The sequence below is a fragment of the Artemia franciscana genome, chromosome 13 (assembly GCF_032884065.1).
Source record: "Artemia franciscana chromosome 13, ASM3288406v1, whole genome shotgun sequence".
NCBI classification, from domain to species: domain Eukaryota; kingdom Metazoa; phylum Arthropoda; class Branchiopoda; order Anostraca; family Artemiidae; genus Artemia; species Artemia franciscana.
The window spans coordinates 45,987,761-45,998,878 of NC_088875.1; the positions used below are offsets into that span (position 1 = coordinate 45,987,761).

Sequence of the window (11,118 nt, forward strand, 5' to 3'; positions counted from 1 at the left end):
AAACAGGAAAATCACATTGAATTGCAAATAAAAATGTTGCACAATGGAATCTACGGTTAGAAGACAAGTAAAATTTCAATGAAATGAAGGAACGTGTTAGTTTAGCGTATATGAGTCTGTGAAGGATAAGCACGAAGGAAGATTTTTTTCTGGTATCTATAGAAAGTGCAAAATTACAAATGACCAATGACTCTGACCAGCTAAAGAAAAAGCATTGAACAAGAAACAGGAAAAATCACATTGAATTGCAAAATGAAATGTGACTTAAAACTTAGAGATATTTTCCAGATGAATTGTATACGGATTTATTGGGTACCCCTTTGACTTAGCGTATTTCAAACAGTAAGCTGTTTATAAAATTTGGTTCAATACTACTTCCTAGGGATACAATGATAGAAAGGTTGAGATGGCTAGGACGCGTTTTTCTGCTGAACGGATCATAAAAAAGGATCTATTGTAAATTAGAACGTCTTAGGAGAGCATAAAGCTAGAAGTTTTTGAAAGATTCGGATGGAGGGGGATGAACGCTGTTGTGTTGGTCTCGGGCCACCAGGTGTTTTGGTGAGCTGTTTGTGCCACAAGTAGGTGCCACTAAGTGTATTTGACGGCGCAAGGAATGTCACCCAATGAAAAGAATTACCATCTCCATAAAGCTTTTACAGAACAGTGAGTCACTTTTTTCATCCATTGAACCATCCATTGAACCATCCATTGAACCATCCATTGAACCATCCATTGAACCATCCATTGAACCATCCATTGAACCATCCATTGAACCATCCATTGAGCCATCCATTGAACCATCCATTGAGCCATCCATTGAACCATCCATTGAACCATCCATTGAACCATCCATTGAACCATCCATTGAACCATCCATTGAACCATCCACTACATTGAACCCTCCACCTAGCTGAATGCAAGTATCTTGTCCCAAGTACGACTTGTTTGATATACAAAAATACCTTTCCCTCTCCTTCATTCCTCTGTGTATGGGATTAGTTCTTCAGAAAGGAAATTTTTATTCAAATCGTGGATCCCTAAAATATTTTCCCTCTGTCCTAAATAGTTTGCGAATTGTCTCTTAAATGGCAAATTTTCCTTAAAGGACTTGTGCACCTCTTAGGAATTATATATTAGTCCCTGTTCTATCTACTCGCATTATCAAAAGAGAAGGTGGAAAAAACTGCCGGATTTCCAAACGTCTGAGAACTTGCTTTGTTTCGACTGTTTATCTGCTAGAATTTCCATGACAACACAACAAATAAAATGCCAAGTGGATCTTTGAAGCTGACTTTGGATATTACCATTCATAAGGTAGTTTTTTTTTAGTTATTAAAGCTTTTAAACATGATTTAAAATAGCTACTGGCACTTATCTGTTAGCCAGTACACACTTGAGAATTTAGATCATAAAATCAGACAATGTATTTGTCTGAAACTACATGTATTTTTGTTATATTTTAAAATATTTTCTATATTTTAATAAATATTTAGTTGGTATTTTGGTAAGCTTCTCGAGTGTGTACTGGCTAACAGTAAAGTACCTAACTGCTTTCTGTTATGGATTAATTTTAATTACCATAAATACATGGTATCTACATTTCGCAAACCATATTCGTTCTTTATATTCCATGGTTTTTAGTTTTGTTGTTTTTATTGTGAATCTTCAGCTAATCCACCTTGGAGGCAGAATTTCTTGAGCGTGCAAAATCTACAGTCGAGGTACGCCATTGGCAACAGCTAAACTATAAATACTGCTATAAACTTGTCATAATGCCAAATTAAACTGGCGAACTATCCTCCTTAATGTCAACCCCTATTAAGCCTTTTGGTTGCCTCCAAAAAAATTCTGGCGAATTTTTTAGATCATTTTAATCGTCTTTTCCCGGTCTAATGCACGACAACTGGTCTTTCTTATGCTCCCTTTAAGGCCTAGCCGAAGTCCAAGTATTTTACTCCCTAATCAGTTTTTTTTCTGAGGCGGCAACTCGGTCAAAGACAAAGGTGTCAGTTTTTTTTCGTCACTTCAACTGAAAAGACATGAGGAGGTTGAACTTAAGGGGTTTCTCACACAAAATTACGATTACTGTATTGTTATTCTTCGTAATTTTGCAAGTAAATAGGAAGATTTATCTACAAAAGAAATATTATTATATACCGGCAGTTTGGTGTCTGCATGCTACATTTTCTTCAGACTATATTTAAACCGGTTACAACTAACTAATACTTCACTGAATCACTCAAGAACAATCCGAGTGGTTAGTCCCTTGGTCTAATTTATGCATTAAATTAGACTCCCCTTTTGAGGGGAATTTTTGACTTTGGAACAAAAATATGTAAAGTGTTTGAAGGGACCGCAGCCAGTAAGTATATATTATAGAAAAAAGTTTCTGATTGTTGAATAGAATATTTTTTGCTCTATCTTTTGATACCCCACAACAACAGTGTTAAGTATAGCAATCTAGAATGCAAACCCGAAAAAGGTTTTATAATTATTTTGAAATTATAAAAGAAATAATTGTCGGCTTTAAAATTTGTTTATATCAAAATATTCGCCAGATTTTTTTTCTATCTGTTAAAATAAAAACCGCCGAAATCACTGATTCAGGGACGTCGGGTAAACTCCAAATATTTAACATGGGAGGTATAGGAAGATTAATTGAGAGCCTATTAAAAAAAATTATTGAAAAATAATTAATTTACAATCAAAGCAAAAATTAAAAGTACAACAAATCCAAGAGGAACCAACAAACAACATTTGTCAATTAAAAATGAATACAAAAAAAAATATTATAAAATTTGACAAGGACTTTAAAAGTCATAAAAATGTAAAATATAAAAATAAAATGTAAAATGTAAAATAAAAGTGTAAAATGTAGTTTTGTTGTTGAAATGGCTTTCACAAGTAAATAGCGACTAACTTTCATTGCTGATAAAAAAGAAAAAAATAATTAATTTACAATCAAAGCAAAAAATTAAAAGTACGACAAATCCAAGAGGAACCAACAATCAACATTTGTCAATTAAAAATTAGTACAAAAAAAGATTACAAAATTTGACAAGGACTTTAAAAGTCATAAAAAGTCACATAAAAAGTCAGTTAAAGATAAAAAATGGCAAAGATAGAAAATCAACAAAACAATAGAAGGACATGCGGTTTTAAAGGGGGCTCTAAAAAACATTGAAATTGGAAATATAGGACGGTAAAAATTGCTCCACAATACCTAGTTTCACGTCAACCACTCTCAAGAACTTGTTTATGCTGTCAGTCTACTTATTACAAAGGGTACGTTCCAGAACTCAATCATAATTAATGATTATTAGCTAACAGTCAATGCCCCCAGTTAAGAACGGACGATAAAAACAAATTGAAGCACTAAACTGATAATTAAATTCTGGAACACACTCAAGGTCTTCCTGTAGAGCGAGATCAATTCCACCAGATCAAAGTCAAAGGTTATTTGAGCTGGTGTACTTGGCGACACGTGTAGAAGGTTCCTAAACTGATTTAGGGTGCGTTTTACGATTGAACAAAGAGAAGGGTTTAAGGTTTCATGAAGAAAAGCCGACAACATAAATATTATATTATATATATATATACTATATATTTTTTTTAGGTAGAATGTCCTGGCATGCATTTATCGTATGGAGATAAATTGCTAGTTCGGTTTTGCATCCTCAATTACCACTTGCGTACAAGCAAAATAAATAAGGGACCAGCCTATGCTTTCAATGAAAGATTCTTCCTTCAGAAGGTAATTCTTTCATTAGAAACTGGATTGTTTTATCGTCGGGATTTACTTTCCTTTTTATTGTATAAAAGGAAAAATGTTTTATAGATCAGCTGAGCAAATATTTTGTGATCTTTTTTTTTTGCTTATCATACGGGGCTTCTCGTTATGTGTTTTTGTTTTTTTTTTTTCAGTTTTTGCTGTAAGCTTATTTTATTTTGAAGTAGAACATCTAAGTCAAAGCGATAGCTACTATCTATTAAAGTTTAAACTGACCCGTAGTAACCGAAAAGTTTACCAGCTGGCTGTGCTTTTGGCATTTTAAGAAGTTTTTGGAAAAACGACGAAACTGTAGTGCAAAAAGTAGCGTCTTAGAAGGCGACAGCCCCCCCCACATAATTTCTAGAAACAGTAAAGTTTATAGCTTTTAAAATATATGGTGCTTACAGTCCCCCCTCACATAATTCATTTCAATTATAATTGGATCCAATTAATTGGATTTAAAATATATATATGTATAAGGCGACAGCCCCCCTCACATAATTTCTAGAAACAGTAAAGTTTATAGCTTTTAAAATATATGGTGCTTACAGTATAGTATATAATTATAGCAAGTTATAGTTACAGTCATTATTGTGACTGTTTCTGTGGTCAATCACAGTCATAGAACTGTTTGTTTCAAATGTTGTCTAAGATCCCCGTCGAAGCTGAAAAAAAACTGTTATTGAATAGCAACATTAGTATAGTCATAATAACACTACTGCACTCATTTCTATGGTCAAACAGTTATAGTATAGTAAAACTGTATAGCTAAAATTTAGTTATAGCAGCATTATTGCGTTTATTTCTGTGGTCAAACACAGTCATAGAACTGCTGGTTTCAAATACTGTCTGAGATCTCTGTTGAAGCAGATAGTACAGCGTATCTATCATCGAAAAGCCGATTAAAAACTATAACAAGCAGTAAAAAACTCTTCAGGAGACAGACACCCCCCCCCCCTACCTTTTGATGCTTCAAAATAATCTGATTTTTATTGAAAAAGAAACAACTTAAGAGAACAAATACAATTCATATTCAAATTTCAAATGGAATTTTTATTTTTCTTTAAATGTTTAACACATTGCAGAGAAGGCAAGTTGTAACTTTTTGTATTCCTATGGTTTTCATTGCTCTTATGTACGCACATTTAGCCTTTTCTTTGTTAAAATCAATTCTTACGCGTCTAAATGAGTCTCCAACACTAAGAACGGTGCATAGTTCTCAGTAAAATTGGGTCTTCAGTACCCTGAAAACCCAGGGTACTGAAGACCCAATTCCTGTGCTCTTTGGGATCCAAAATCAGGGAAGTGTTTAGGTTACCATTGAACCCAAAGACATCTTAACTCAGAATAATTGCTTCTTCCTTACTCCTTAAAATTGCGACAATTAGATCAATTTCAGCTTAAAAAAACTCTTTAATTTGATTTCATGGGGGGCCAATAGGAGCCTTTTTCTTCTTTTTTTTTTCTTGGTTATGACAACCATGAATACTTTACGCAAAAGAAACTGTATTTTTTTTAAAGTTATGACTTTAAGTTTTTGTTTCTTAGAGGTAGTAGACCACAGATAAATGATGATGATCCAGTCTCTTAGAAATGTAACTACGATAGTTATCTGTTGCTGGAATTAATAGAACGTATATATGTCTGAAGAGTCATCTAGATTAATCGTGCTAACATATAAACAAGAACGATAGAAACTCTACTAATTTGGTGAACAATTCTTGAGCTGCCCAAGCCCATCCTTTACTCTTGCAGTCACTCAGGATGCAGGCATTTTGACAGGACTTCACCAGCAGAATATAACTGAAACATCAAGGTGTCCAGAATGCTTGCTTCTCCTGGGCTTGGTACAATTGGAGACACATGTAGGTACACTATTGCAGGATTTTCCAACGATTTTTCAAAACCTTCCTTTGGCAAAGCTGTAAATTGAAGGCAAGATGTGACAACCATGTTTGATTAATTTTTGAAAAATTCAGATTGGAATGAAATTTTCCGCAATGAATTCAGGCTAGAAATAGTGAAATATACTTGCTAGCATGAATAAGATAGAATAACAGACAAATACAGATGTCCTCATCAGTATTTGTAGCCCCTTATTTGTAACCCTTTATCTGCCACGGGCCAATTGCCAGGACCCGGGTTAAGTTTTCAGTTTTAAAGATCATGAGCAAGCGTTTGATTAAGCAGGTAGAACAGTATTAACGAAGGTACTATTTTTGTGTGGTATATAAGATAAATCCATAAAAGCGGTTAGTGCCATTTACAAGAACACCGTTAGTGCGGCAAGGTATGAAATAAAGTTAGTAGCTTTTTTTTATTATTGAATCTGGTGTTAAGCAGGGTTGCGATCTATCCGATTTTATGCAGATAACTTTAGTGGACTTTGTTGACCTAGATGAAAATGTGAGTTAAATGAATGCTGTTTTGGAGGTTTTGAGAGTTTAGTGTGCAAGAATAGTATTAACAACATAATGTCACTGAGGATAGGAATAAATGAAGGTGAAGAGGTGATGTAGGGTAATGAGAAGATTGATCAAGCGGAAAGCTTTTATTACTAGTAGTAAGTAGTAAGGTAGTAGTAATAGTAAGAAGGTAATAATAATAATAAAAGTAATAAGTAAAGTAATAAGTAATAGTAATAAGGTAACTAGTAGTAAGGTAGTAAGGAAAAGGCTAAGAACCAGAGTATTTTTTTTCAAATTGAAGAGCGTTTGAAAAAATAGGAAGATAAGTCTTCGAGCCAAGATTAGAATATTGGAAGCTAAAGCGGTAACATTGATCAAATAAGGTTCTGAAGCGTGGGTACTTCGGATGAAAGAGGAGGATTTTCTAAATGAAGAATTGTTTTCTAAAGAGGAATTGTCTACGGATTTTTGGGATACCCTCTGATTGACCGCATTTCAAAACAGTAGGCTGTATGAAAAATTTGGTTCTATTACGCTTTCTAGGGTTATAATTAGAAAAAGGTTGAGACAGCTAGGACACCTTTTGCGGATGAAGGATGACAGATTGCCAAAAACCGTCCTTTTCGGCCAAACATTTAAGGCCAACGAAAAGCAGTTCGTCACCAAATGGGATGGAAAGAGGTCATAAGTTAGGATTTAAATAAAATTGGAACTTGAGAGGAAGTAAAGAGGGAATATCGGGATGAAGAAGGATAGTGCGCGACTGTGTTGACCTCAAGCGGCTTGATACTGCAGTGAGTTGTTGGTAGTTCTAGTAGTACTTTAGTTGCCCAATTAGGTCTTCATTCCTGTTTTGCGAATCATTTATAATTTGGGACAATTTTAAATGTATTTGACATCCATTCCAGACCTTTTCTAGGTTATGTATAATGTCTTTCTACCGAACCCAATGTGTTTTTTTTTTTAGGTTAAAAGAATGTAACTGCCTTTGTCTTTATTTTAGCTCTTCAGGAAGCTTGTAACCTATGCCGTTTTGTTTTCAGAACAATAATATCTTACAGCTTCATTTTCAGAGTTTACCTCTATGCTTTCAACCCAGACATGTCATTGAACTATTGGCTGGCGATAAATGTGTCCTTGAATTGGTAGCAATAAGAAATGTGATTCCAGTGACTCTGGCCAGATTTCCAATTGATACCATTTCATTTATTTTTGAAGCCTTGCAGACGATTAAGACTGATGAAATCGTTGAAAAGCGAATGAAACTAAGACTACACAAGGTTAGGAACGAAAAGGTATATTTATCACTTACCACCTTTTTTTCAAAATCAATATATATGACTGGTATCTTTCTCAGTTTCGACCCGTCTTGAAAAATTTTTCTTATTTACTATTAAGGAAAGCTCAGAGGGCGTATCTGATTTAAGTGTATTACATATAAAGCTAATCTTTTCTTGTCTTTTAATAAATAAAAACATCTTTTCTCCAATCAGATTAAAGAGTGACATTAATGCTCAAAACTAACAGAAATTATTGTGAAAATGCGGCGGGCCACATCGATTTCTTATAGAATTATCTTAAATATAAAGGAGGCTACTGTATTCATCCAATTATGTTTAAATAACAGTTCAAATAGTGATAAATCTTTTCATTAGTAAGTGAGAATAACGACAAAAGCTCAGGATATGAAATTATTTTATTATCCTTTAAAAAAAAAGCATGATTTATGATTTTTATTTTCTAAAATAAAATGAAGAGGGACCAAAAGCTAAAATTTGCTCTTTTGCGCCACAGAATGTCGGGAAATGTCCCTTTGCTGTAGTGTGACTTCTTTTGCTAGAAAAAAAGAAACACTTATCCGTGGCACTTGTTGTAGGAAAATTCCCAAATTCCTGATTTCGTAGTTAGGGACTTGAAACCTCTGCAAGGGGGTTCTTTGATATGTTGAATGATTTGGGTACAGCCGTTTTTGGGGATGTTTTTCCCTTTTTTTCTAGAACTTTGCAAATTTTATCATTCTTATAACTTTTGAAGGGTAACTTTAAAATTAATAGACTTTCCAAATTTTGAACCACTATCAAAAAAATTTTTTATTTATATTTTCTCATCAAAGTTTCTTTTGTACATTCGTCCGAGTCGCATTTTACTTACAGTTTGTTATCAGCAGGCTTAGTGTTAACAAAGACAAAATACCTCATATAGTGGAGTATGGATTTTGCACGGGAGGCCTTTGGGTCCATCCCTCCTCCAAATCCTTAGTTTTTCTGAATTTCTGGGTTGTTCTTGTACAAATTATTAGCAGAATTTGATTTTTATCATCCCCCCCCCGAAAAAGAATACTGCATGCGTTTCTGTAGATAATGGACTACTATCACCATAAAATCTAGTGGGAATTGCAACAGCGTAACCTGCCACCTGCAAAAAAAATCCATGGATTCTATCAATCAGGGTTTCTACTTCATGACTATGTGTATTATTATCCTTATTCTAGCTTCAAATTATTTTGCCAAAAAAATTCTAGCTGCCGTTAGATCCTTGCGTTGAAGTGACAGTCCGAAGTCAGTTGGGGGCAACATGTGGCTTGGACGCGGAAGGTCTCGATCATGCCGTTAACCTATCCTCTGGACAAGTTGGAATCTCGGTAGGAAGCAACATTTACCTAGTTTTCACAAATTTCGAATAGTGAAAAACATTACAAAAACAGATGCTTCTCATTTATGTAATGGATATTTAACGTAAATAACACTGAAGACCATGCTGCCATTTGATCTGTTTTTCTTAACATATTATCAGTGGCGTTGTTGGGAGGGGAGTTAAGGGCAACAGTCGTCCGTGGGTGCGGCCTCTGAAAGCGGGCCAAAGTGAGTTTTTTACTTATATTGTGACACTAATTTTGGAGGGGGAACACAAACCAACGTTTTCCCCAGGCGCTGAAAACCTAGCTACGCCCCTGCATAATATAAAAAAAAAACACCAGTCATAACCAATTTGAATCTGAAAGACCTACTAGCCTAAAAAAAAAAAAAAAAACGTCAGAAAAGAATCGCCAAAAACGAAATTACCAGAACGGAAACACTAAGAACGAATAGCTGCTTTTACAAATTTGTTTGGATAAACTACCTTGCTTGTCAGTCCCAGCTGAATTTTAGCTGAGTGATAATGCTAGGACTGTTTTACACATGACTTCAGTTTTATGGTTGTTGTTTTTATCGTAGGCTAAATTTTATCTTTATTCTAGTTTTGAGCAGAATGGCTAATGCAAGTATAACCAAAAAATTTAATTAGTTTTCTTTGATAATTCACTATCTTCAAAATTTCTTAATTGATTTAACCTCCTTTATGTTTGCATGATAATTAATAGTTATTTAAACGTCTATTCTATAGTAAGAACCTAGCTCATTAAATTAGTGAAACCCAGGATCAGCGTCCAATTTCATATATATATATATATATATATATATATATATATATATATATATATATATATATATATATATATATATATATATATATATATATATATATATATATATATATAGAATACTGGAAGCTACAGCAATGACAGTGGTCAAGTATTGTTCTGAAGTGTGGGCGCTCCGAAAGACGGAGGAGGATTTGCTGGACGTTTTCTAGGCAGATTGCCTGGATATTGTTTCGGGTACCCGCCTGACTGACCCTGTTTCAAACAGCAGGCTGTGTGAAAATTGTGGTTCTACCTTGCTTTCTAGGGCTATAATGAGAAAGGTCGAGATGGTTAGGCTGCGGATGAAGGATGAAAGAATGCCAACGATCGTCCTTTCCGGCCAACCGCCTAGGGCTAAACTAAAACCAGGTCGTCCCCGTTAGGGTGGGAGAGTGTCGTAAGGAAAGATTTAAGGGAAATGAGAACTTCCTGAGAGGGTGTAAAGAAGGAGGTTTTGGATAGATTGGGATGGAGGAGGAGCGTCCGTAGCTGTTTTGGCCTCAGGGAGCTTGGTGCTTCGGTGAGTTGTCAGTAGTAGTATTAATAGAATCAGATTCCAAGAGGCCATAGCGGATATTTTTTATTAAATGACATTCTTCTGAAACATATTAAAAACGTGACAGAGATAATGCTGTCTGTCAATCTTAAAATGTATCTCTGCAAAACAATGCACCCGGATTGTCTATCGTTTGCATTTCGTTAATAAGATATTAATTTAATCAATTTTTATTGAAACAAGATTTTTAAAGTGCTGCAAACACAATACAATATAAAGAAAAGGGTTAAGGGTTTAATTCTTTTATTTTACTGACTATGCTGTAAAGACATCACCTTTACCAATTTTAATTTTTACCATAACAGGGTGTTTATAATTTTAATTATAAGTGTTTTATTTCTTATTTCAACATAAGATCACAAAAGTAACAAGGATCAACCAAATTTAGCCATGCCTTTCTAGAATTAAATAATTCAAACTAATAGCAAACAAAAAACATTTCATCTATGAGGGGACTTTCCCCTCATCAACTTCCCACTTATTACAGTGTTCTTGGCAAAGAAAAAACAAGAAGAAAAGCTCATATGGGGCCCAAAATAAAAAAATTAAATAATATTAAAGCTTTGTCATCATTGATATAATTCACCCTGTCAGCAGCATTTTTTTGGAGGCATTGTTGGACGGATCATTGTTGGCAGATCATTCTATTATTCGACTTTAAATATGATTGAATGCCTTCAAAAATTTTGACGCATATGATTGGCTGTCTAATCAAAGTTGGCCCTGCTGCTGGCAGGGCGAATAATGCCAATCAAGACTAGGCTTAAGCAATATGTCAAATCTTTCCTGTTTTTTTTCAAAAAACAATGAAAATATTTATTTAAAGTTCAAAGGGTTAATTCGTGCTATTTATCCTTCTCCTATTCTACTCTAGACAACTGTTTAAAAACTTTTTTTATTACGCGAACAAATGATG

General features: G+C 34.3%; 1 protein-coding gene across 4 annotated transcripts; it reads left to right on the forward strand.

The window, feature by feature from the left end:
• The first annotated feature begins 387 nt into the window (after positions 1-387).
• On the forward strand, positions 388-9,431 carry LOC136035114 (uncharacterized). 4 transcript variants are annotated; one of them, XM_065716697.1, is made up of 4 exons: positions 388-1,317; positions 3,620-3,757; positions 7,245-7,463; positions 8,705-9,431. In XM_065716697.1, exons 1-4 carry the CDS (start codon positions 1,270-1,272, stop codon positions 8,864-8,866), a joined length of 567 nt encoding a protein of 188 aa, XP_065572769.1. In that variant the 5' UTR covers positions 388-1,269; the 3' UTR covers positions 8,867-9,431. The 4 variants fall into 4 exon arrangements, with proteins under 4 accessions (XP_065572769.1, XP_065572770.1, XP_065572767.1 ...); XM_065716695.1 differs by having other exon boundaries at positions 456-1,317; positions 7,245-7,478; positions 8,705-9,429; XM_065716696.1 differs by having other exon boundaries at positions 854-1,317; positions 7,257-7,478; positions 8,705-9,424.
• Positions 9,432-11,118: the final 1,687 nt, after the last annotated feature.

Bases quoted from the DNA above. Each gene is read 5' to 3' on its own strand.
- LOC136035114 (XM_065716695.1), top strand. From the start codon at position 1,270: ATGCCAAGTGGATCTTTGAAGCTGACTTTGGATATTACCATTCATAAG. The intron at 1,318-3,619 runs GTAGTTTTTTTT...TATTTTTTTTAG, and splicing joins TGGATATTACCATTCATAAG to GTAGAATGTCCTGGCATGCA. The intron at 3,758-7,244 runs GTAATTCTTTCA...AATATCTTACAG, and splicing joins AAAGATTCTTCCTTCAGAAG to CTTCATTTTCAGAGTTTACC.